Source organism: Kryptolebias marmoratus, linkage group LG1 (genome assembly GCF_001649575.2).
Source record: "Kryptolebias marmoratus isolate JLee-2015 linkage group LG1, ASM164957v2, whole genome shotgun sequence".
Classification (NCBI taxonomy): domain Eukaryota; kingdom Metazoa; phylum Chordata; class Actinopteri; order Cyprinodontiformes; family Rivulidae; genus Kryptolebias; species Kryptolebias marmoratus.
In genome coordinates this window covers 19,674,095-19,701,399 of record NC_051430.1, presented here as the reverse complement: position 1 = coordinate 19,701,399, position 27,305 = coordinate 19,674,095, and the positions used below count along the sequence as shown (strand labels likewise).

Below are 27,305 nucleotides of genomic sequence, written 5' to 3'. Positions count from 1 at the left end.
TTTTTTGTAAAAAGCACATTTCAGACGCAGAGGTATTTCAAAGTGCTTAACAAAGCAAAGATATAAAAATAAAGAACCAATAAACCAAGAAAATGAAGTATAAAAACCCTATAATCTACATTAAGAGGTAGAGATATTAAGCTTAGTCGTGTGCAAAAGAAAACAACAACTTGACATGCATAAGTTGCTAAAAACGTGACACTGGATTTCTCAGGAACACTGCAACAATCAGTCACTGCATGCATTACAGATTTAAAGCTAAAATACTATTAGTCCGCTCCTTTTCTTCAGTTTTGGTGTATAAACAGCAGCTCGGTGTTTGTAGGAAAGAAAGTTTCTCCTCATCAGCTTCCGTACACGTCCTCTGCTTCTGCGATCCCTCGTATTTTATTGTGTTTATCTCTTTAGTCCTTCTGTATTTCTAGCCATCTTTCCCCCTCGTCACTTTGTTCACTCGCCTGCGTTGTACCCATGTGTTCCTCTGTGTGGTACATATCGTTTAGGGACAATCGTTTACTGAACTTTGCTCATGGCCATTCGTTTTCACTTTGTTTATGCCAGCAAGTTTAATTAAACTGCTGCTCCCACCTGACGTTCTGCATTTGAGCTCCCTTCACTAAACTCCGAACAACAGAATTTGACTGAACTTAATGAAGCAAGATGGGAAATAAAAGCACTGTGACCACTGCATGCGGGCATACAGGCAACAAAACTAATCACTGAGTCACAATCGTTGAGATCAGACATTAGGAGACTGGTCCACACTAAAGCTGTACAATCTAGTTTTTAAACCATAGTGTTTAAAACTTCAGGCTTGTTTTTAGTCTGAACACCCAGTCAGCAGATAAGGTGATGATCGGCTTGGATCTTTTAAATCTGGGTACGTTTGGTATAAAAAAGTACAAGAAATTGCCAGTGAGTTAAAGCAGCTTTGCCAACGCTTCACAGAGCAAGAGCTGCAAAAGGGCAGTGTGTAAATGAGCAGGCACAAAGAAACGTGGTCACAGATGCACGTTTTTCAAACCAACAAACTCACAAAACCGACGTGGTTTCTTGTAATTTTCGTCTTTGTTTTGTTTACAGCTGCGAGCAAACGAACGGGTCGGGAGACTGACAGGGAAACAAAAAGGCGAAAGCCAGTAAAAGAAATCTGTCAATACGACCGCTGAATATGACGAAAACACTAAATCTGCCCCGCAGCTCCTCCTTAAATCTTTCTCCTTCATCTGAAATTGTTTAGGAGACATTCTCCAGAGAGTGATGGGGCTGATATTGTCGGCAGCCTCGGGGCGAAAGTGTCACTAAGCACTTCTTTTTATTCAGCCACTTAATTGTGCACGACTGCATCTTGTGCCTGCGCGTTCACGAGCGCTAACAAATGGACCAGTGGATATAGGCATACCAATTGTACATTCTATATTAATAAATCACTGCATGTAAATGTAAGTTTTTATTGATCTAATTTAAGTTTCTAGTGTGTGTGTGTGGGTGTGTGTTTGCATGAATCCTCACAGGCTCTCACATCATCATCATCACCCTGACAGCTGACAGCAAAATCCATATCAAATCTATAAGTCCATTTTCCTGTTTTTGTTCCTCTCTTTCGTCACCCGACTCCCTTGTCTCCAATAAATAGAGGCCGCACCGTGACATGCTATTAGCCGTCCATAGATATATCATAAAAATGCAATGCAACACTGGAGAGAAAAGTCAATAAGTGACAAACCCATGGGCTGCTGCCTGTTTTTGCTACTGCACTTATTCCAGCAATATCTTGCCCATGACATTACCTTCTGAGCGGCTGTCGGACTCCTGTCAGACTCACACATTTTTACCACTTTTCTCCAATATCTCACTTCTTTTCACTAGTTTTTTCCCTCTTTTTTTCTGTTCACCCCCCCTGTCTGGATCTGCCTGGTTCTGTCCTCTTTCAGATTCTGCAGATAATCTCTCATCCCTCATTCGGAGTTTGATGCCACCACCAGTTGCTTTTTTTTGTTTTGTTTTTACTGTTTATTCATTTCACACAACACGGAGCTGCTCTTTGGTTGGGAATGCGTATGTTCAGCAAACTAATTATCTTAACTGGTGCTAATAGAATAGATAATAACGCTTTACACGCAGAGGCTCTTCTTCTCATTCTCTTTATCCTGATTCGCTCTTCCGTTCAGCCTTTAATGTTCTGCCTTTCTCGAGCCCATTTGCTGTTTGTTGTTCTTCCTCAAACTGTCATGTTGGTGTTTCCACCTGCCAATGACATTATCGGGGTTTTCCACGACTCGATCAGTCCTCAGCAGTGCTGCCTGTCTGTATTGTACAACCACGCACGTGGTGCGGCTGCTGAACATGAGTTTTGTTTCACTTTGTTAAGTAGAAACAAGTTGGGAGGAGAACACAGCTCTCAGGTCATTTGTAAATCTATCACTTTAACCCCCCCGGAGTTTGAGTCCAAACTTCAACTTTATCAGCCTTTAAGTGCATCAGATGAGAAAAATATGTTTAAAATGTTTGGTAATGTTTAAATAAGCGACAGTTCAAATATACTGAAGTGAGGTTCTGTGGAGAGGATCTGAACAATTAATATCTTACCTGACCTCTGGATTGTCGAGCTAATGGCTAGCCTGAGCGAGACCAAAACTAAAGTGGATTATTTTAAAACAGCTCCACTCTAAAACATGTATGGCTGCTCACGTGAATATTCTTTTATAGACTTTACACTGCTGTCAGTTTTACAGACAGACATAGTTTTTTTTAATGCAGAATTCTGTGGTTATTTGCAAGTGCAAATAGCAGCAGCAGCTAGCTGTAGCGCTCCTGCAAAGTAAAGACTGAAAAAAAAGCATTTGCAAGAAGCACAATGAACTCGCTGAGCTCAGAGCGGCTGATCTGAACTTCCACTTAAGCAAAGACAGTTCATTACCTTAACGAGCAAACTCGAGAGCTGCTGAGACCAGAGCTAAAAATGTTTACAGCTGCAAAAGTGTTTCTCCTTTCTGCTTGTTTTTAATCTTATTTTGCCACTGTTGGCAAATCACGACTCCTGCCTCCAATCACTGCTGGTGGCACATGTAATAAAAAGCATGTTTTAATATTGTCTGTCTCTTTCCATCGAGCTGGTTACACTGGAAAAGGGAGAATGAAGAAGTGCTACTCATTGTCAGCCAAACAGATATTAGTGCAGATAAATTGAAATTTGTTTGACTGGCAGCGACATTATTGCTTGGTTACGTTGGTTTCAAAGGACTCGCATGGAGCCGGCAGAGCTGCTTGAGCAAGAATTGTATATTGTCAAATGTTTATCTTTTGTATTAGAAAAAAAAAAATGCTGAAATTTGATTTTTATTTACTGACGTTATTGAGAGTTATGAAACATTTCATAAAGTATTATTTTATTAAACTTTTATTAAAACAAACACTGGTTGCTGAAAGTGGCTGCAAGAAAATGCAATAAGAAGATTAAAAGCCAATGAAAAAAAATCTATTAAATTTCAGAATTAACTTTCCAAAACTTTAAAGGTGTTTACCTTTTTTAGGGATTCCCTCATTTTTAAGTCAACTGAAATCCTATAAGAAGAAATTTGTTGCGCTGGTTTTATTTTATCTTTTTCTTATTTGCCGAAGCACAATTTTTTTGGTTTGTTTTTTGGATCAACTGCAGCAAATTTGAAGCGTTTTAAGTGAGCCTGCTAATGGAGCTCAGTCACAAAGTCCCAAAACTGCTCACCGAGCCCCAACCATTCCTGACAAGAGGATAAACTTAACAAAGATTAGGCAAAGCAGACATATTGTCCTGGAGGCAGGTCATCTGAGCCAACAGGACTTTAAAAATAACCGAACTGGGCTACAGGAAATTTAAGAAAAATAAAAGGAATACCAGGCAACCTGATAATGGACTGAAAAAAAAACAGGGATTATATTTACTGGGAGAGGTGAATGGTGACAGGTAAGCTAATTAAGAACAGGAAACAGATACAGTATGGGTAATGAGATGCTTTAACGCCAACTGAAAACCTCAGGAAGGACCAAATTTACAACAAACACAAGTCAGCTGAAGAACCACAACAACTTAAACTCACAATGAAACACAGGAGACCAAACAGAGCAATTCCAAACACAACCAAACACCAAAACAAAGCCTCAAACAGTGACGCAGATTTGTGAGAACTACGACAAAAATGATGCCTGCTGTTTTTTTTAAGACCCAGGTCAGTTTCCTCACTAACATGTAGATGAGTGAAGAGCAGAAATTCACTCCCTGTGGTTGAAACATTGTTTTAGACCTCACTCCGCTGTATTCCTCTCACTGCGCGGCCCGAGGGCGTCCCACCACCTCGGCAACATGGAGGTCAAAGCTGGGAGGCTGCTTGGAAGGAAGGGGGAGAGGGAGCCAGGGGGTGAAAGCAAATAGGGACGAATGGGAAACGAGCGGAGAAACAAGTAGAGAGACGAGCGCAAAACTCAAAAAAGAAGAGTTGTGGAGAAATATTGCCGGAAAAAAGTAGAAGGGAGGGAAAACTCTCTGAGCTCCGTTTTTAATCGTATCTCCTTTCATATCTGTCATTTTGCAACAAGATGTCTGACTCTTTCTTTGCCCCAGACAAGTAATCAACCCCTGTCAGATTCAGACCTCTGGCTAAAATACACATCTGACAAAGATTTCAGCGAGGTGATGTGTGGCTGAATTTCCCTGTCAGAACTTCAGAAATGCTTCAAAAGGCACATCGCAAGATGAGAAACCATCGGATCAGTTTACAGAAATTAAACGCCCCAGCATTCCTCAAAGGAATGCACGTCGCCCGCCAGAAACTGAACGTACCTGGCTTTGACACAAAACACCACGACGTCTAAAAAACTAAATATTTCAGCTCTAATAGGGAAGAAACTGAGGGAAAGAGTCTAATAAACACACTTTAGATGTCAGACAACAGGTTTTTCTTGCATGTATGGAAGCAGTTTCTATTAATGCAGCTGACATGGCTTTTTTTATTATTTTCTTGATTTCAAAGCGTTTCGTGAATAATTTCCCAAAAGGAAAACGCTGACCTTTCCTGCTAGACGAAGCTTTTAAAGTCAAAGTGAAGAAGAAAACTCCCGAGCATATAAAAGGGTTATAAAGACATACATTTGCCTTCATATTTTCTGCCCCTTGTCCAACTACCTTCTTACGCTCTTGATATTTCCTGATTAGACCTTTTTTAATATCTGTCCCAGTGGGGGGGGGGAGGAATGGGGACCGTTTCCACGGATACAGCCAAGGCTACAGCGCGGCGTGTGTCGAACTGTTACGGCTAAGTTGTCCCTGGGTGATTTTTCATTAACTGGTTATAAAAGGGGGGTCTCTGTGTGGAACCACCGAACACAGCCTCAGATCCGAATGGAGCTCTGACAGCTACGGACCCCGGAAAAGAAGGAAAGGTTTGGAAGTGAATGGAAATTTAGATTTTTTTTTCCTCCAACATTCTGCGCGTTCTTTTTTGTTTGACCCTTTCACAGTAGCTCCTGTGTTCCACCGAGGAGGCCTGCAGACGGTTGTTTGTTTGTTTGCTGTGCCGCCCTGCCTCTCTTTGACCCCTCCTGGTCAGCCATGTTTGGAGGAACACACACAACCAAGCTTGAAGTCATTGTTCAATATTTAATCGCTCCATGTGCCCAGCATCTAAAGAAAATCTCCCACAGACGATTTGAACTCTCGGTATTCCGATGTCCACATCTACAACTGCTAGCACGTGACGACATTAAAACCCTGCACAAACACACGCCTTAACTTATCGTACAGGGACGAATGTCCCTTATTCTGTTTCTCGTGCCTTTGTCCCTCGCAGAGAAGACACGAGCAGCACAAGAAGACAGGAGCTGAGGTGACAGCTGTTTATCAAAACGAGACGCCCCTGCTTCCTTTCAGCTGACATCAATTAAACGTAACGACACCTCTGGGGTTTGCTGCAGCCCGCCGACGATTTTCGTCGTTCCATTTCAGGCGAGCGTTAAAAATGTCTTTGTGATGATATTCAGATTATTTTCAAGTAAAATTTGCAGCGTGTCACGCCCCCCTCCGGCTGCTGCGAGTGTCAGAGGAACTCCTGCAAAGAAACACCCTGATTCATCCCTGATTCCTGCACCTCACGACGCACCTTGGGACCAACAAGAAAATAGTTTGCCCAGGAGGTACAAACAGGACGAATTAGAAGAGCTGTGTTTAAATAGCATTGCTGTCGAGTTCCGTCTTTCCATGCTTGTTCAAATCATCTTAATTTGCAATCCCAGTTAATAAAGCTGCATGGATATAACCGAAAGTTTCAACTGCATAAAAATGTGGGGCAGAAACATGCTCTTTTTCTTACAAGCAAACCCAAAGTGATTCGTGGAGCAGAACCAGGTGAGAGGAGGTGTGTAGTGTTTCTAATCAGTCTCCTTGTTGTTACTGAGCGTCCACACACTGCACTCAGGAGGGATTCTTGTTGACCTGCTGTGGGGTTCTGCAGCCTTCACTGTGTTTGTTTCGGAAGAACGAGACAATAAAAACTGCATGTACTTGTGAAACTATACCTGGTCTATGAAAGAGATCATCCGTTGACTCAGAATATAATAAGATGCTTAGATTTAAAAAGGCAAAAAACTTCTAAAAATAAAAACGGACACAAAAAGGCAGTGATTAGTCTCATTAAACACACCTAAAGTAAGGTTTCCACTTCAAAATGTTTCTCTTTTTGTGTTAAACTGCGAGTTAAAAAAGGGGGGGGGGATTCTGAAATGACTGCAGGTAAAAACGAGCCGCTTGTTTGTCCTCGTTTGTGATCCGATAGATTCATGACAAACCCAGCGAGGCTGGTCTGTCAACCACAGGACCCTTTTCACACGAGATCTGGAGAAAAAAGACAGGCAGACATTAAACTGACTGGATTTTGAGTTCTGACTTTTTCCAAGTCACCTTTATTCCTTACTGTGCAGATTTTTGCTGAAGCGTGTTCTGATTTCTGCCCCCACCCCCTCGTTTTTCCCGGCGGATATGTTTCGTGTGTAACAGCTCGGTTACTAATCCAGGTGCACGTGACGTTATTTCCACGAGCACATGTTAATTCCTCCGCCTGCTTTGCTTTCGGAAGCCGTGGTTTTTGACCCCCCCCCCCCCTTCCCTCATTCCTGCTGGGTTTGTGTCAGGTAGTTAATTGCTTTTGCTGAATGTCAAAGGTGCGAACCGGTTCCTGAGGAGACGGCGAGAACGACAACCGGTGGGGCTTTGAGCTCCAACACGGAGACTGACAACAGCTGCATGAGACATGTCCACCGCTGCTTTCTGACACGGAAGCATGATTAAAATAAGTGTTTCTTCATTAAACGAGGAGGAAAAAACACTTTAATTTTCTGTATTAAATAAACAAATAAAAAATGCAACTGTATTTAGGATTTCTGAGTAACTGAAAACTGAAATATAAGGAAGAAAAGGCCTGACTAGTGGTTGATTTTTGTCTTCTTGTACATGTAATACAATGAGATAATTAAAGGAGAGCCTTTTGCTCGCAAACACCGAAGACTGTAAATGCATCAGAAAAGAAAACACCACTAAAATGTCCCGAATTGACACTTGTGGCTGCTAAGAGTCTCGAAGTCAACAAGAAGTTAATCACCACCCGTAAAATTTCTGCAACACTCCCACAGCGACCAGAAGATGTGTGGAAATCTCACCGACATCATGCAAGCCTAAAGACCGAGTGAGAAGACATGAGAAGGGCCTTAGCAGGTAATGTCACCTGCCAGGGACTGGTTTATTTCATAAAACTCCAGAAGCTGCTCATAACAACATAGAACTGAGAGAGAAATACGGATAAACAGCTACAGGATGGAATAAATGCAGGGATCTTGAGTCATAAACCCTCTATAATGAAGATACCCTTTAAACTCTGATATTTCTGACAGTTTGCAGAGCTAAAATCAGATCTGGGGACCTTTTCCTCAAGATGTAAATAATAATTCTAACCTTTGGAGTTAATCAGAATAAACACCAGCTGCCAGCCAAAAGGCACTCTTGAAAGACAAATTGTGTATTTTGAATATCGGAATGCTGAAGCATAAACTTAAGAAGAAAATTCATATAATTTGTACCATCCTGCCGCAGTAATGCTTTTTACACACACACACGTAAGTGCTGATTTTCTTTCACCAGGCACCGATCTGCCACGTCTCCGGCTCAACAAATGGTACGAGTTTGCAGCTCAGGCTGGTAGTTGGATCCTGCTGCGAGGTTACAGTTCGAATCCCAAAGCAACAATGACGATGACGACGGTAAACACAATAAAACTAAATGGATACAACATGTCGTTTTCTGGAGAGATAAGAGAAAAACAACTAACTTTAGCAGCCAAAGTGGGCCAAGTTATTATACATACAAAACTACACAATACTTATACAACTAAATGTTTCAAAATATATTTTTTAAAAGAACCTGCACAGTGTTTGATGACTTTGTTTTAGTTTTGACAGAATAGTTCTGTAGTTATTATAAAGGAAGTTAAGATTAGTTTGAAATAGACCTTTAAAAGACAGAGTCATTCATCTGGATAAAGATATTAAAGATGGATTGTTGTCGGTTTGAAGGAATGGGGTAAAAAGAAAAGTGGCTGAGGAAGGAATGGGGAAAAAAAATACCAGAAAGTTAAGTGAAAAAGGAACGAGAACTTAACAATAATGAATGTGACCTGCTTTGGCACAAACGAGCATTTTCAGAAAGCTGAAAGAAGAGAAGGGAGAAATAAAAGACAGTTCAGTTCAGGTTCGTTCCCACGGCGGTCGGCGTGACCACGCGATGGTTTCTTTAATGTACAGTTTTAAACTTGCACACACTTCTTCAAGGAGAAAAGAACATTTCCATCCCGTCAGATCCCTTCCTCCTGCCCTGCCGGGTCTCAGCACACTACTGCAAATAAAGAGAAGGAGGCCGATTAGGAACACGTCACAGCTTGTAGTGATCAGTCTCGCCTGAAGGTCACTGCAACTAAAACTTCATCTCGTGCATCTTGAAGAAGTCCATCAGGGATGTTGAGGTGTGACTGAGAGCATCATCACAGCAAACAGTGGGACGTTTCATATACTAATGGTTAACATTTAACTGAATCCTTACTATGAGTCTGTCTTCCTTCAATAAGTAAAATGTTTCCTGCGCCAGTGGCTGCAAAAGAAAACCCACAGCATGAGTAATCCACCCCCGTGCTCAACAGCTGAAGTGGATCACACTTGTTTAAATTTACTGCCATACATGGAAAACGTCAGGGCTTTAAGGTTTTCTTCTTATGAAACTTCTGAAAGCTGACCTATGTGCTGCCACTCCAGAGTCTGCTCAGTCTTTCTGTAAACCTCTTTATTTCCACAAGTACATTTCACTTCTAAATAAGTTGTTTACAAACTGCCATGCATCAAAACGAGTCACGGACTGATCTCATGCCTTAAGTATGATACTGTGTGTTAAATAAAAAAAATATTTAATATCATACCTGATATTGTCCAGGACCTGGAGTTTCTATTGATTTCTTGTTGTAGAAAATGGAGCAGCGCTGAGCCGTGGATCCGAAGCCGCCTTTCCTCGTCTGCCCTGATTGTGCCTTTTTAAAACTTTCATTGGCTAAACCCCATTCAAACATATTATAGGAACCTGGACCTGCACAGAACATAGACGGGGGGGGTCATCATATCATCAAAGATATGCATTTACTTAATTGCAGTAGATTAGATGCGTGTAATCAAGCAAACCTTACAAACCACTTATATTCTTTAGTTTAGCAGGTCCTACGTGGGAGAATAGTCATATTATGAAGAAAAGTACTGTTCAGAGGGAGCGAAAGAATCAAATGGAGGACTCTGTGGTTTAGAATTTACTGTTTAATTAGAAGCTTAAGGATAACGTTTGAGAAACTGAAGGTCGGATTTTTACTGTAAAACCAGGCAGCAGAATGTGAATCAACCTTGTCAAAGAAGTAAAAACAAAGAGACAAAAGCAGTTTAGCGAGAAAGAAAATGTTGGTGTTGCTCCTCAAATGGAGCTTCTTCGTAAGCGACAACCATCATCAGAGTGTTCAGAAAATAACGCCTGATAAAGATGTGGTCAGTCACTCGATTTTTGAAATGGCATTAACCGTAACACTGAACACATGAAGGGTAAATGTTCTGAAAGTTGTTTTTGTTCATAAATGGTTCTTCTGTGCAATAGAGTTAAAATAATAGACTACATTTAGTATTTTAATCTTTTTTGTGTTATATTTGAAAAGCTAAATGTACCCAATCTTTGAAAACATGTCAAACATGAATGGGTGGTTTTTATAAAACTGCAATATTCTTTTTCAGGAAACTTTTAAACCTTTATATGTAACTGTTTGTAATACTGAGTTTTATTTTATTTTATATTTCCACTACTAGCTGTTCTACTGAAGAATTACCTTACCTTATATGGAAGGTTTAGGGTTTCTAATCTTATATCTATTCATTTGCACCAAACACAAACTTTAGTGCTCACAGTTTAACTTCCATTCACCATCAGGATATTTCTTGATTTTTTTTTTTTCTGTAACTAATTCTGTGCCTTTATTTTACTCAAAAGTGACCAAATAAGTCCAAGTCAAGGTAAAACCGGAGAGAATAATCTCTCTGAATACAGGATACAGTGAAGAAGCACGTGGAGCCTGACCTGGTGTGGGTCTTTTTCTTCTGTCGGAACCAAAACGCGCCGCTGTGACGCCAAACGGGCTTTTCTTTGCTCCTGCCGTCCTCTTCAAGCACTCCATGGCACAACGCTGGTCGTTATACGTGCCGACAGGGGGCGACACTTCTTTCACAAGAATAAACCTCTAAAAGGGGGGGGAATGACAAAGAACAGAGGGAAGAAACAGAGGTGAGGACAGGGAGGACGCAGAACCTTCCCAGTCCGATGATTAATAACCCTTCCTACAGATGAAGCAGATCAACAGGATGCTCTGGACCCGGCAGCCGTCTGGAACACGAAACAAAGCTGCGCTCTGCAAACTCGACTTTGATCAGTTAAATCTTCCCTTCCTCTCAGCTGTGTCTCACCTCTGTTCTCGTCGGGTTAAATGAACAGCAGAAATGAAGATTTTTTTTAAGGAAATCTTTGAACATGCATAACAACAGGCAGTTCTCATTACACTACACTGTGTTCCAAGGGTAAAGAAAATATATGAATGAAAACGGAAAGAGGAATGATTAAACAAAGGCCCTGTTGCATGAATACTGGAGGCTGACAAAAAAAAAAAAAAAAGACTACTATTGTAAAACAGAAAACAAAACAGGAGCAGGGCAGATGTGCCAACCCATTCCTGGGGTGAGAGCAGGAGACAGATGCTTTTTAATGGATTGTATTTTTTTTAGAAAGCAGGAAATCCAAAAAGTCCTACAGGTAGCAGCTCTGCTGGAGTCACATTAAGTCAGCGTGTGGTCCTAACAGGCACGTTTTTAGACCGTGGGAGGAAAGTGGAGAACAAAACCCACACACGCCCAAGGAGAACGTGCAAACCCTACAGGGTGAAGTGAGATTTGAACCTGCAACCTTCTTGCTGTAAGGCAACACACCTGATTCAGTGGTTTAATCACCTCTTCATGTTCTACAGAAGCCTGTTAATCACCCATTGATTCAAATCAGGTGTGTTGGAGCAGAGGAACAAGTAAAACATGCAGGATGATGGCTCTCCAGGACCAGGATTGGACACCACTGCTGTAAGGGGACTGAATGCCTGTAACGCTGTGTGGCCAAAAACGAAGCAAAAACCAGTCGGACTAATCCAAGAATCAACAGAATCTGACAGAACCATAAAAAACACTGAACCTCTTAAATCACAAGACAAAAAGTCCAGAGAACCTAACATAAAGAGACAGACAGATGCAAAAAGACAAGACAAAGTCCCCACAGAAAGAAGGACAATACTAGAACGAAATAAGAGAAGTGGACCTGAGGTGCACTAACACACATATCAGAGATGTTTCATGGCCCCGATGTCAAATGTCTCATATTTTACCTCTGAGGGAAACAAATTATTACTTAATCAGATCAGATTATCACACTCATTATTTGTGGCTGAAAAGGATGGCCTTTCATAAAGCCACGCAGGTCATCTGGGTCCCGAATTCCAGCTCCGGCTCTGTTTTACTCTTTGTGAGAACTAAAACCCATCCATCCTCTCATCCGTTTTCTTTATCTGCTTTTCTATGCAGAGGCTAAAATGCAAAACAAAAAAAAACAAAAAACAAATGAGATAGAAGAAAAGGAAACAGACCTGAGTGACACGGAGCTAAGAGCAACAAGCCCACGGATAGAACTGTGCGATTCTATAGAAAACGAGATTAAACCGTAAACAGTGTCTCCATCTAAGAGATAATGATGCACACAATCAGATGCGTAATATTCTCTGACAGTTTTGCTGAGACTCCAGCCTCATTTCCAGGGTACAAATGTGTTTACTTGCTAGCCCGTTTTAACAACGCAGGCAATCAAGGGAACAAACAGGAGAAGTTGCCTTTTCAGTCAAAATCACTGAAGGTGAACCGTGTTGGAGTGTAACTCTAAATTTCTCTCCAGCCTCCTACAAGTAAACCGTTCAGCAGGAAGTCATCGAAAGCAACGGGAGAGTAAAAAGAACTTAATTCTTTCAAATACTGGCAAGGCCACATTAACAAGGCGAGCACACACACAAAACACTCTCCTGCTTTGGCCAGAGCCGGCTCCCCAGACAACAACGTTCGGCTCAAATCTTAAATATAATTTATTTGTTGGACTGGTGCCAATCATTGATTTGCACTTTCCATTTAAGCATGATGCAGCCTGTGGAAAATTAGTTGTGGGATACTGAAAATTCAGTTAGTAATGCACAGTTGAATTATCGAGCTTTTAGGAAAAAGGAGACGTGAACGGCAAAGGGGGAGCGAGCGCGGGGGGGGGNCGGGAGCGACTGGCGACTGACGACGAGGGGGGGAAAAGTGTTCGGGTTAGAAGAAACCGAGCGAGTATTTCATGAGACAAAAAGGACACAAGCTGTTCCGAGGCCAAACCGAACTGTAGTCACTCAAAAGCCGTTGCAAAGACGGGGTTTGTGGCCATCTGTCAAAGCAACGCTGCCCCACTGGCTTTGGTAACGTCTTATTAATGGCCACATGTTCTTTCTGCGGCTGACACACTGTGCTTTGATGGCACTTTATATGAAAACTGAAAGGAAGGAGGTTTTTTTTTTCCCTGCCTCCTATTGTTCAAATTATAAACAGCTACAAGAAGATCAGAGCCAGAGCCAAAATCTTCTTAACGAAATTTGGCATCGGATACAACGGCTCGACGACTGTTAATGTAAAATTATTAACAAGAACAGCAAGGGTGCTGTGGCAGCAGTTCAAGTAATGTCCCGGTGTCAAACAAATGCTCTGTTTCATGTTAAGATCGACTGAGCTGAAGAAGAAAGAGGAGTTAGTGCGGCCGCACTTAAAGGAAAGGTAAAACAGATACCGTTTAATGCCCAATCATTCATATCATTCATATCAGTACCAAAAAATTTGACGAGTGAGTGTAGGCTTTCGTTGGACATGTGTAGGTGAACTGCCTATAAAAACAGGTTTAGGTTTAACTATGTTTTTTAGATACCAATAAGACTCCACAGTGTAAACGGAGCCAGCGTCTTGTTCTTCCATCACCTCCCTCTGAATGTCTCTGAACGTCACACAGGCCTCCGAAATCAAACAAACCGTAAAGAGAAAGAAGTACAGAGAAATACTCGTACAGAAAAACAGAGCGATTAAAAAAGGGAAGAGAAGAAAAATGTTGAACAGTAAAGGTTTTTGAACTCAAAAAATAAGGAACCAACATTAAACAGAATAAGTAGAGAAGTTAAACAAAGAGAAAAATCAAAGAAAATCCAGTTTCCATAAAGAGTCAGATTGGTGCTTTGATACGGGGAAATTGGGATTTCCAGGGAGCGGATTCCGACTGCTCCTCCCAGCCTTCCTTCCTTCCCGCCCTCGTTTGCTCTCCATCGCTCCAGATAACAATGTCAGAAGGAACCAGACTCACGGGGAGAGACGAAGATCTAAGAAAACTGTCAGCTCGGTTCTGCAGGAAGGATGACTCGTGCACACACACACACACACACACACACGTGCACGAGTCATGGTGAGCGTCACTGACGGCGTCAGAAGGTCAACGTGCCTCCACAGCATGTGGCCAAGGAAATTAGGTCAGAGGAAGCTCTGACACACAAACATGTTCAGGCACGCTTAAAAGACAATCTGGCATCAGTTGTTGTCAGAGAACCAGAGAACTGTTCTGTTCAGGACGTTAAAAATGAGAGGGATTTTAATAAACCATGAGTGTTTGTGGTGCTCAGTCTCCCACATGTCTGCAGAATCCATGAAACTTTATGTCTCTGTTTGAGTCAGCAGATGAATTTCTCACACATCCATGTCTGAATTCAACATGTGCACGCGCGCGCGTGTGTGTGTCGGAGTGATAATTAAAACATCAGTCAGAGAGTTTCACAGGAGTGAATCTCCGGGTTAAAGCCTCAGAGGAGGAACAAAGTCCTAAAAACTACACATTTTCAAGCCCTTCATCTTCGCTCCTCAGAGCCTCTTAATAAACCCCCCCGCCCCCCATCTGAAGGAACCTTCCCGTCTCAGAGCATCAATTAAACAGGCGAGAAACGCCTCCATGTCATGGATCTATATACCTGAGCTTAAGTAGTCCACGGTAAAGTCCCGTCTCCTTTGAGATATTGTAAATTGAGTTTATCTGCCATATGTAAACGACCTCGAAGAATCATTTCAACGCCGCTGAATTTTCTTCTGTGTAAAGACAGGGATGGAGAGTAAAGAATAATAGGTTTTATCCTTTCGAAGTACTTCATTAGCAGACGGCACAGGCAGAGCATTGAAGGTACTTTCTTATGTCTCGCTGTTTAGTGTCAGCCGCTCGGAGCGTCACCCCGACGCAGGGCCCGGACACCCAACGGACTCCTGCTGACGGTGGAGTTTTGAACACGGAGCGTTCGGAGCGTGTGTGTGTGTTCCAGCGTGCACAAGAAGCCGAGGGTCGTCCAGCTGAGTTTTGAAAGGCACGACGAAGGAACAAGAGAAAACTGGAAGGAGTCAAGGTGCAAACTAGAGTGTCTGACTTTTCTTTCTTTTTTTTACCTCAAAAGTCCAAGCGCTTTCTCTATTTGCATTAAAGTTTTAAAATATCATCGCCCTGGAAGAACATGATCAAAAGAAGAAAAAAAAAATGTTTTCTGAGATATAAAGCTGTCCTTCCGTGTGGATAAAAGACTGAAATGAAAAGAAAGTGATGTATGAAAAAAATAAAATACCCACACATGTATTCAAGGACTAAAAAAAAAACAAACTGCCAAAGCAGGAGTGAAGATTGGATTTGGAGCTTCTTCCTGAGCCGAATGAATCTTAATGGTGCTTCTTGACCATTAGTTGGCTAAATGAACAATCAGATCACAGTTTTCATTGTCAAGGTCAGCTTAGATCGGACTAAAATAAGATAAAAAATTCAGCCTGAAGTCTGATCTTGGGCAGCAGCCACTTAATAGTTATTTAAATACAAACATTATGTATTCAAACGTACTGCTGAAAGTTCTGGAGTTAAAATGCTAATGAATGTGAGCGCACGCAACCGAAAGGCTAAAACAAAACTGCACAATTATAACAGACCCTGGAGGACACGGGCAGTTGTTCAACCTGATTCCTCTGGAAAAAATAAAATAAAATAAAAAGGTGTATGTGTTTGTTCTGTACCTCGGTCTGTGAGAGGAAGGGAACGGTGATGGTTGGCAGCTTGCTGCTGCACCGGACGGGCTTCTCAAACACGCCGCGGATGTGGTACTGCCCCGGACCTGGAACTCCCTGCTGGGAAACGGAGACTGTACAATAAACCGAAGGGGCGAAAGGCTGCCGTTACAAGCTTTAGGAAAAAAATCACTCGGGGAGTTTTCTCTGGTTGTTTCAATTAAAGGAAACAAGGAAGGTCTGAGGAGGTGAGGAAGACGTGGAGGGGGGAAAAAAGGAGGGGAAAGTTTCTCTCACTTTGCTCTTTGGTGTTCACTGAGGTAAGGAGAAGAAACTTTGACATTTTGAATGTTAACTAAATGAAACACAGCGGAGAGAAGAAACCAACTGGTGTATAAAACTTGGAAAAGCCAACAGGAGCAGGAGAACAATCAGTGTTCTATCTGTGTTTTTTGGTCGACTCGTTTTGTGAGAAAGAGCGAGCTGGCAAAAAAGTGAGCATAACAAGACTCAGACAAGGGTTTAACTGAGGACCGCATTCGTGACGTCCCTCCTCCAAACAGGATAAGCTGTGGGACTCCACTAAACGAAAGGACTAAACTTTCACTTAATTCACCTTAATCATCTTGCACATTTGTTTGTTCAAACCATACAACAGTCATATTAGACCTGCAAACTTTGTTTTATTATCTGACCACAAGACAAATCCATCCATCCATCCATGCCTGCTTAATCCTGGATCCCAGGGAGCTGGTGCCTAACTCCAGCGGTGACTGGGTGAGTGTTGGGATACACCCTGGCCAGGATACCAGTTCATCATCATGCAGGTCTGAAATCAATCTAGATGTTTTAATATGCAGTTGAACGCTTGTCCTAAGTGCAGGAAAACCATCTGCTCTCTAAATGGTCTGTTAGATCGGACAAATTATTGCCTACAAATGCACAAACCTGGATTTCTCAGGCCTTTCATTCGCCAGACATCGAGGCCTGACGGGAAACTGCGAGCTCTGATTTACAAGCATGAAATCAAAGCTGAGCTAGACGTCACTCCTAACAGGTCTGCAGCGAGCGGCGAGGAAACAAACACTTCCGACACGCTCCGGTGCACATGTCCACTAAAGCAAAGCCAGGACAGCTGTTTGGTCTGGGAGGTCGGAGACGAAGATTGACTACGGCGCCCCTTTTTTCCTGGAAACATCTTCCTTGAACTCAAAACCGGAGGCCATCTGAAGTACGTTAGCGCACACGAAGGCTTTTACTGAGAACGCAGCTCTCATAGGAAGGAATATTTTCGTTCCTAAAATAGTCGTTTCGAGTCCACTCGTCGTGTCTTCAGCTCTCGGCGGAGTTGCTCGGAGTCAAAACAAATATTTTTCCGCAGGTGCTGAAACGTGAAGGAGGCCTGCGCTCCACGTTTCTTCGGGCTCAAAACCAGGGGCTTATACAGCACTACCATCCAGGTCTGTGAATGGGCAGGACAGATGCGTTAAAACCAGCAAACTGTGACAAACCCCCATTAACAAAAACCTCTGTCCATACAGTTTAGTGTGTAATCTTTTCAATAAAAAAGGTTCACAATGTCCTCTCACGGCGTCGTGGTCACCATACAGCAGACTGTACACCCTGATGTTCTTGTATGTCGAACGCTCCCTGAATGCAGCGTACTTCATAAATGTGTGCCGAGTATTCACAGTCAGGTGTCCCAAAAATAAACACCAACGAGATATGCTGGAATACACGCCCGGATCTGAAAGTGATGGGGGACAGAGCTTGCTGGTTTAGGCTGAGAAAATATCGTTAGCATCATCTGCCTCCATAACACTAACGTATCATTTATCTACACATATCTGTTACACGGTTGTTGTTTTTTGTTGTGTTGTATTTTTTTGTTTTTTAACACAACGTCAGACCGCAGCTACAGCTGGAAAAAGCTTTTAATCCGCTACAAATGAGGAGAAATTTCAAACACAGCTACAAAATGACTCCCTACGAGGTGAACGAGGGGACAATTCAAACACGGACGTGGAGTTGGATCAAGTTTTCTTTGTAGGGAAGTTTTTTTAGCTTGGAGACAACAACAAACCTTTGATCGGGCACATTTACCAGGAGTGGTAAGTTTCACAAACAAGATCCCAGTGAGCTCAAAGGTCCATATTAGAAAGTGATAAGTGTAGTTTCCAGCTATAAGGTGGGTAATCAAACATGGCAGACAGCAAGGGGGGGTGTTCTTGCTCTTCTCTTCTCTCTCAGGAGCTGTGCTTCTTCCTCACTTCTAAAAATACCATTGGTTTTTTTTTGTTGTTTTCATGATAACAATAACATGGAATTCACAACACGATAAGAATGAACTGACTTTGAACTTCTTCTTTTTTTTTGTTGTTGTGTTTTTCTTTGCAGAAACACACAGAACGGCGGTTTGTTATATAGGTGTTAAGCCCATCGCCTTTTGCGGTGTCGAGTTGTTTGTCTAATGAGGACATCCGACGGAGAGTTTTAAATTCGACACGACCGGAGACTGTCTGCTGATCTCTGAGGAGTAAAGGTGTTTTGTCCCGAGTGTCCCCCCGCTGGGTGGAAATGACCCATCTGGTCAGTGTTTGCACATGCAGGAGAGTCTGTGAGCCGAGCTGCCAGGTACTAATGATGACGGATGGGGGTGCAGGCACCCTGTTGGAGGGATACCACAAAGTGTACATGAAGAAAAAGGATACACAGAGGGTAAGGTTGCTGATTCCAAGTGGTGGAATAAATTCAGCTTGTTAAAACTGCTTTGGTCATTTGTGCAGCTGTGTTTTATAAATAGGCGGGACACGTGCCTTAAAAACCTCAGGTACGCTGCAGAGAAATAACAAACTTGCACCTGGAGCAAAGGAGAAGCAAAAGGGAGAACAGGAGAAGAGGAGGAGAACAGTGGCTTTGCAAAAACGACACATTCACCTTTCCCCATCAAATCCAGCCCCACGTTTTTGAGACTCTCCCTCGCTCATTTTAACCCCGAACGACGGCTGAAACGAGGCATCACAGGGCATTAAGGCTGCCAACACACTGGAGTTCATACGCAGGTGAGTAACTCCCCTCCACTCAGCCCACCACAAGCTGCCAAGGCTGATTACAGCTGGGCTTTACTGCCCTCTATGGGCAGGAAGGTGAACTGACGAATCCTAATTACAGAGAGAACAATTTGAAAAAAAAAAAAATCCAGCATATTTAATTTAACTCTGCTCTCTTAGGACTCATTTTAAAGCTGTTGTCATCTATTCTGTTAGAAATCAAACAAAATCCTATTTAAAACTTTTAGACATATGTTCTTGAGAAGCAGTAAATAATCAAACTTCTTAATTATATTATTATACAAAATGACACAATCGTGATGGTTTTCCATTTATACAAAGTTTTAGTTTAAAAAAAACAATAAAACACATTCTTTTTTATGCTGTTTTTTTCTCTCCCAAGGGTCAACTAAAACCATCTTCTAAAAGTGGGACGGCTCCCTAACGTGACCACGGCTCACTCTGTGCTTGATGCAGTTAAAAATATAATATCATGGCTCTGTCCTTGAGGGTTCTTCTCACTTTGTTTTTGCAATTAGGCCCAGAAAAAATAATTCTCCTTTCCTGGCGAGCAGTCTAAAACGCATTGCACGAGTTTATCGTTATCTCAAAAAGCAGCTACGTTTGTTGAGAAGCAATGAAACTTGCCTCTTTTTAAGAATATTTACAGAAGCTGAATGTAAAAGTGATCGAAAGACAAGTTTTCCTAATTATAAAAGGGATTTTAGTTCAACAGTAAGGCTGAATAATGTAGTGATCAATGTTTAACTCACAGCTTATTTGATTTTATGTTTTTTTTTTCATAAAACAGAAAATCTATGTAGATTTCTTGTATTTTACCATCATGACAGGCTAAAATTCACGAATAACCACACTGGGTAATTGGTAAATATTGCCAATCTTACTGGCGTTATTTAGTTACCACATATTGCAGCCACAGTGGGGTCGCGGTTTGGCGAGATTATTATTATTATTTTTTTTTTTTTTTTTGCCCACACTCGCCTTCTTTTCCTCCTGCCGGGGCAACAGTTCATGGTACCGAGGGATGATAAGCTCAGCTCTGCCTTTGCGCTCCTTTTGAAGATTCCCATCCTCGCAGTGCATTTCTGGGACTCTGTGGCAAAAAAAAAAAAAAAAAATCAAAGACACAAAGAAAACAAATAAAAGGAAAGCAAAAGAAATAAAAGAGTTTAAAAGAAAATAAAAGGAGCAGAAGGAAGTGGAGCTGGGAGACAGAAAATATGTGGAACGAGAGATTAAGAGAGATGTGTAATGGAAAAGGAAATTGAACAAACAAACAAACAAACAAAATGACAAATGGGAGCAGAGGACCAGAGGAAGAAGGAGGATACTTGACAAACAGAAAGTGGCTCCATCCTTATGAATGAAACTACACTAGCAGTAAAGGCTTCCTCATCAGTCTGTTAATAGTCACATTTACATCTCAGGTTTGCCTATATGGACTGCTCAGAACAGTAGAAGCAGCAAAAATCTAAATGTTTGCACCGACCGAACGACGAAAGGCTCACACTGGATCTGTACAGAACCGTGCTGCAACCAGTGACACAAGGAACGAGGGAACCGGCTTCCACCTTCTAAATATCTGCAAAAATCTCACTTCATTATCAACCAGGGCTGGAAATGAACAACACCTTGTTGGTTTTTAAAAAAAAACGATACATGCAAGGAGCACGAGTTCCTGAACGCACCTAAAATAAGTGTAAAGTCTGAGCTGAAGGTTTGGTCCCAGCAGTCGCCGTCTCCCGACTGCAACCTTCGTGGGAGGACTTCAAAAGAGCGCCGCTTTAAAGAATCTCAGAGAACAGGAGAAACAGCCAAACAGCCTCCAAAAAAAGAGACAAAATGCTCCAAGCTGCAACAAAAAAAAGGCTTTTAAAAGTTGTGATATTCACCAAAGTGGTATTACTAAGAACCGACAAAACACCGACTTTAGACTTTCCTCTTTCTTCGTGACATTTTTAAAGCATAAAAGCCTGAAGTCAAACTGCGATCTTATCCTCGTTTCTTTTGGAAATCAGGTTACCTGTTGCTCATTTATTCGTTTACAGTAAGAGAACCCCTGAGTGCTCAGGTGACCCAACTTGTGCCTGATGCTGTAAAAGGTGACAATGTGGACAAATAACAGCTGGACCGAATGTGTGCCCAACCACACACACACACACACACACACACCACCATTCATGGCCATTGACAAAGACACCTAGGCCCCGTTTACACGAGAATAATCTCTAGGAATGTTAGTGTTTATTCAATGTTTTTTAAGGCGACTCAACAAGTAAAAAACACCAGTACGCGGACGCAGCTGCGCTCACTGAACCTGCTGTTTCCATGCCAGGCAGGGTTGCCAGATGGGAAATGACGAACCATCGTACGGTCGCTTTAAAATGATCGTACTTTGACCCAAACTGTCACACGTGCTGAGTGAGGTAATTAATCGTAATCCTCAACAAGTTTAAATGGAATCCAACCTAAAAGCACAAAGTTAGCAGCCATAGTTTGAGACGTGGCCATGTTCCATATCTGTTCCACTCACCTCTCAGGGGAGTACTGTCCTGGACCCGGTCCGGTTTCTGTTTTCGCGTCAGTCTTCCTTCCTGTTTTGTTGCCAAACTGAACCCCTTTATACTGTGAGAACCTCATCTCTGACTGCGGATGGAAAAAAAGAGGGGAGAACAAGAAGATAATTGAATGATCAAAGAATTAGAGAAAGGAATCGACTCGTTCACACTTATCTGTTTCCTTTTTTTATTTCTTTCGTTCCTTCCCGGTGCAGCTCAAGAAGCTGGGGCTAAATGAAATGTGAAGTTCAGCCAAATGCCATGGTATATCAGAGATCTAGCTGAGACCCTGTGTGCTGGTATATCTCTGAGTTTTACAGCCTGCTTGCTCTGCCTCCAGCCTCTCAGATAGGAACAGTCCATTTCAGTCTTAACAACTGAAAGAAGCTACTCTGGAAATGAGCTGGCCAGCTGTCACCAAACACATTTTACAGATACCACATATGAGAATTTCTCAGCAGCAAAGAGGCCAGACTTCAGCTGATGGCATGCCATCCTCTCTGTGACTGAATTTTATGTCTTTATCTCGACCGCGGCTGTTGAATGAACGCAGAAAGGTCCCAAAATGATCAAATTTAGACGTAGGAAAACAAGACGAGTCAACAGCGGTTCTTGTGACTGGCATGTTAAGATGAAACGAGCTGGGAAAAATAATACTGCCTAAAGTCTTCAGTCTCTCTTCCCCACACGGCGTCTGTCTTCTTCCTTTAACGGAAATCGCAGGGTTTTGTTTTTTTTGTTTTTTTGTTCTGTGTAATCTTCTAATCGACATCTGAGGAGAGGAAATAGGAGGCAAGGATGCTGAGAAAGTCTGAAGTTTAAAGAAAATCAAAGCAGCTCAACATCACACACACACACACACTGTAACGGTACCAGAGGTTACACCAAGCCAAATGGTAGAAAAGGCCTGTTTATTAAGAAGAGAGGTTTCACTAGAGAAACAAAAACACACTAAATATGCTGGAAAATAAACATTTGACTCTAATAAGATGGACTGTTTAGTTACTTGGAGTTTAAATAAAAACTTTTTTGTTTTAAATGAGCAGAAACAAACAGTTAGTTGGCTGAAGTCCTGTGTGGGCAGGATGCTGCGGGCTGAAGCTGCTTTAACTGTTTATGACTTACAACACTTCCAGTGTATAGGGCTCCGAAGCTGTCATCACCGTCTGGATCTGCGGGCCATGAAATCAACTATGAACCCTGAACAAGTTGAGAGCTGAAGAAATAAATCCCAGTTCCTTGATGGGCAGCCGCCGTGACCTCCGTTATGAATACATTCAATAAAAAGCTGCAATTTTAACCCTTTAAATACACCATTCACTTAGTGCAAATCAGATCTGATGCTTTGTCATCTTTGTTCTAAGACTGTCTGAGTTCCTCAGGACTGTCTGGGCAACTCAGCGATGATAATCTGCCAAATTAAAAGCCGCGTTAGCTAATCTAATAAAATATCTGCAGGTTTCTGACGCTTCTTGTTGCGTTACTTACATTTTTTTGTCGCAATTATTTGATTATTCCAGGAGAACCGTTATGATATTCCCGCTGGGAATGTAGACTGCAACATAAGGTGCTACAGCTCGCTGCTACAGCTCACTGCTACCGCTGCGGTTTGTGCTTGCAAACACCAACAGAATTCTTTGTAAGTGACAGTGTAACGCAACCTTAATGGCTTTGTCCTTGGCCCAGACTAACTGTTCGGTCAGAGTTACACCCTGTAACTCTGACCCTGGTCATCTGTAGACAGATGGAAGTCTATCAGATGAAGTATTGTTCATAACCTTCTCAGAGCCTCACTAGGAAAGATCTCAGCTATTGCTTTAAGCCTATTAGTTCCTCTCTGAACTTACTTCCCACAGTGTAAGTGTCAGTCATTATCAGAAAGTTATTCTTTCATTAATGCAGCCCTCAACCATGAGCCTAATGTCAGCAGATTAAAAAAAACAAAAAAAAACGATTCGGATGTTTTTTTGCGTTGCTCAATAACAAGCAGATAGAAAACTAACTTGTGTCCTTTTGATTCCCGCCTAATGTCTTATCATTCAAAGGTTGTCACGGCTACTTTGAAGATACTTCCTCAGACAACCACTTAAATCCGCCTCTCCACACTTTTGAACTCGGTCAGAGCATGGGATGGGGTGGAGGGGGAGAGGGAGAGGGAGAGGGAGAGGAAAGTGTTTGAGTTTAAAAGAAAAAAAAAAAGAGCGTGTCAGACGGAGGAACAAAGGGAAGGAGACAGACGGAAGCAAAGGTTGAGCTTTCAAAGGGAGAGCAACAGAAGTTCAGATAAAAAAAAGGAGAGAGGAAAAAGAGAGAGAGAGAGCGAGAGAAATGGATGGATGCACCGCTGATAGCCCGAAATCTCTGCACGCCTCTGTGCCCTCGCTGGTGTGTTGATACAACCTCGGCCAACACTCAAGGACGCTGTTGACTTCCTCCGGTCATTAACAGATGAAAAATGACTTAATTGAGAGCCAGACTAGCAGGCGTGTGCATTATTTTAAGTGAATATTGTAATAAAGCTTGAAGAATAATTACTAATGGCTCTCTTTGTTGGCATGTAAAATAGATGAACATGGGTGTGCGGTGGCTGTTCTTAAAGCGACGCTGCATTCATTAGCTATGGAAATGGGTTTGGGGCCAAGTGAATGAGGTGATGTGGAGGTTCGGTGGCGCATTAGATCTCCCTAACACTAATGGACCCTCGCCTCGTGGCAGAGTAAGCACACTCAGACACACACACACACTCGTACAGACAAATGAAAGGCACAAGTGCGCATAAATGAGTGTTTCGCACCGTGACGGATGAAGGCTCAAACTTGTGCGTGCGTGCGAGCGTGCGTGGCCCCGTCCTTACCGCCGGTGGATCGTAGTAAGCTGGCCCCAGGGTCATGTCCCTGGGAGGGGGCTGCCGCTTGCAGAGCACACCCAGGGCATCCTTCTCGTAGCCCAAGGCCTGGCCCGGGGAAGGAATGGATGGGATATACAGGTACGGCTGGTGGACTAGCTGGAGACTTTTACCCTGCAGTCAGAGGGAGGAAAAAAAAAAAAGCCAAGAGGAAAGCAGGGAGAGCGAGTTAAAAAGTCTGGGTTACTAATGGTAAGAAATGCCCTGGCTTATAAAGGAGCTGCGCAACGCCTGAGGCCACAATAGTTTGAGACTAAGGAGGCAGAGAGAGGGATGGAGAAGAACTGAGGCAAGTAGAAAACAGAAAAAAAACAAGATAGGAAAGCAGAAAACAGGAGTGTTGAAGTGCAACAGGAACTATATTTGCAACAAGGAAGATCCAGAAAGATCTGAGAAAAAGGCCAAGAGGCTAATAGAGGAAGTTTCCACAGCTTACGTGTGTGCCTGTGCATTTTCCAGATTATTACAGCAGGATAGGAGGATTAATCTTCTCAATTTTTTCACTATGTGAGAGAGCCTTACTAGAAGACTCGAATGGAGTGCATGTTTAGGAGTAAATATCAACTGAAACGTAATCCTGGACCAAAGGGAGCTTTTAAAACTTTTAAAGGAAGTTCCCTTTTTTTTGCGTGCACCACAGGAAGCTCACATAGCTGTAGTTCACTCAACTACTTTATAGGGTCCTTTTCACTCCTGCTTAAGAGAAGAAACTAAACAGCCTTCTTTGCAGGATCTTCACCACCTGTAACGTAGCTTTAATGTGTTTGAATGGCATTAATGTGCAGGCTGAATGAACGACAACAAAGCCTTAACACGCAGGATTCAATCGACAACGAAGCCCAAGTTTTAGTGAAGGAGCTGAAACATGACTTTGACTCCTCCGCCCCCTGCTGGCTGGTTGCCTTATTGCAGCCCATGAAGGCCTGTTGTTCTTTGAGCCACCGGGGAGTGTTTCATCCAAATGAACTTATACTTTAGTTCACACATAAATAAACCAAGAGCTTCACCCAATACGCATACCATTTTCCCGTCGAGCTGTCCTACGTGGGCTGCCGTGGCCCTGAGTGTGTTTCCTGAGGCGGGCAGCACATTGTAGGCCCCGGGGCCGGGGACCTCTGACGGGACTTCTTCAAAACGCTTGCAGCGGCTCTGCAGACTGCAGCCACCGAGGATGCTGAGCTGAAGACATGAAAGTTTGACAAAATAAACAAATGAGCAACCCTAAAGCAATGTGCTGAGCACCGTGAAGCTCCTTAAAAGCCTTCTGAAATGACATTCAGCGTGACGTTCAGAGGAGCTGGCTGCTCTGCAAACAGTGTTGCCACATAAATTACTTTCTGCAACACCTTAATGTCTTCTGTGTTCAAAGGTTATAAACAAGTAGAATTGTAGCTTTATCACTTGCTATAAATATTCTATCTTATGGGATTAAAGAGAAAAAAACTTAAACAGATCACCTTATGTGTGGCCACTGAAGTTTGCAGAGTTTTGATTAAACTAGTAAATAAGATGGTTCCTTCAGTACCTTTACAGGTGGCTGGTCATAATATCCAGGTCCTGGTGCCATCTCTCTGGGCTTACAAAAACCTGATGACCTGGAGCCCATGGTCCAGAATGGAGCATATTCATCTGCAACAACAAAACAAACACAACAGCAGGAAAATGACGCTCATTAGGGGGTTGATTGCTTTATTAATGCGTCAACGCTGTGGTCTGAGATGAGGACATGTTAGGTTTAAAGTTTTTTTTAAAATAGGCTAAATTTAAACGTGCAACACTGAATGCAATCATGACAAGTCACTAACGGACTGAGTTTGAGCAAAGTGGACCGAGCCCAGATGTGTCAGCCTCGGATTTGTCTCCGACCTGATGCTCTGCACCGCTGCGGGCTGATGTCGTACGATCCGGGGCCGACGTGGGCCGGAGTCCCGCTGGCTGCCGCGAACGTCACCCTCGGAGCTCGCTCAGACATTTTTAACTCGCCCAGCAGACATGTCGTCTCACTGAACTTCATTTCTACAAAGCAGGAACTCGGTAAAGTCGCTTGAAAGTTCAATTAGGCTAACGCGTCCGGTGTCCCTGGTCTCCCCAGTCCGTGTCGTCTTAATTTGCGCTTGCACCGTTGCTAGGTTACCGCCGCCTACCGTTAACTGTTGGCGAAGTCGTAACACTCATGGTAGCTTTTTAACTGTAAACAAAGTGACTAAAATAAGTAAATTTAGGGGGTTTTGCTGTTAATATCATTACAATAAAGGGAGGAACTATGAGTTAACAGCATATTCTTTGATATGCTTTCTCTCCATTTACATAATCTGAGCTTTTAGTGACATTCCAGTGAAACAGTTAGCTGCTTAATGCTAATAGCATCAGTTTTAGGCTAGTAAATGGCCCATAATCACTTAGAGGTTGGTAAAATGTGGCGGAAAGAGCAAACATTTGTGTTTCTTTACTTGGAGTTTATTAAAAGAGAACAAAGACCTGCGAATCAAGCAGATTTTATCAGCGTGGCATGTCTGTTCCTGGCATTACCACTCCTGCCACTATTTATTGCCTTGACACACTTCCTCCCTCACCATTCACCTGCTTTTTAATGATTTGAATAACGAGAGCTCTAGGGAAAACCACCATAAAAGTGAAGTGGTGAGGCAGGAGGTTCTGTTTTTATCTTTGCTCTTTGATGGTGACACACACTTTCTGTGACTGAGGTGGCCTGAAACTAACACTGAGCTCATATTAGCTGTGTAAAGCTATTATTGTTGGTTTGTTATGAATAGTTTACACATGTTTCACACAGGTGAGTCTCTATCTCTCTATCATAAAGACTAAAGGAGAAGTGTGTTTTTAACCTTGCTGACTAGAGTCAATAAGGCTTAAATGAATATTAATATGATATATATATATATAATTATAGAGTATATAGACTATGTATAGAAAATATAGTCAATGTGGCATATAGTACCACAGACTGACCAGCAGGTGGCAGCAGCAAACTTTTGATGACCT

General features: G+C 42.4%; 1 protein-coding gene across 1 annotated transcript; it reads right to left on the bottom strand.

Annotated features, from left to right (window-relative positions):
- Positions 1-8,773: 8,773 nt before the first annotated feature.
- Positions 8,774-26,409, bottom strand: stpg2 (sperm-tail PG-rich repeat containing 2). Its single transcript, XM_017413716.3, has 10 exons — positions 26,169-26,409; positions 25,828-25,931; positions 25,323-25,481; positions 24,252-24,416; positions 21,373-21,485; positions 19,821-19,932; positions 15,778-15,885; positions 10,673-10,832; positions 9,486-9,649; positions 8,774-8,911 (listed from the first exon to the last, which is right to left on the bottom strand). The coding sequence occupies exons 1-10, from the start codon at positions 26,314-26,316 to the stop codon at positions 8,909-8,911; spliced, it is 1,236 nt and encodes a 411-aa protein (XP_017269205.2). The 5' UTR covers positions 26,317-26,409; the 3' UTR covers positions 8,774-8,908.
- Positions 26,410-27,305: the final 896 nt, after the last annotated feature.

Excerpts from the sequence above, each read along its gene's own strand:
- stpg2 (XM_017413716.3), bottom strand. The coding sequence starts at position 26,316 with ATGAAGTTCAGTGAGACGACATGTCTGCTGGGCGAGTTAAAAATGTCT. Across the intron at positions 15,886-19,820 it reads CCCGGCAGGAGGAAAAGAAG|GGAGTTCCAGGTCCGGGGCA; the intron begins GCGAGTGTGGGC and ends GTTTCCCAGCAG. Across the intron at positions 10,833-15,777 it reads CCTTCCTCTCACAGACCGAG|AGGTTTATTCTTGTGAAAGA; the intron begins GTACAGAACAAA and ends CCCCCCTTTTAG.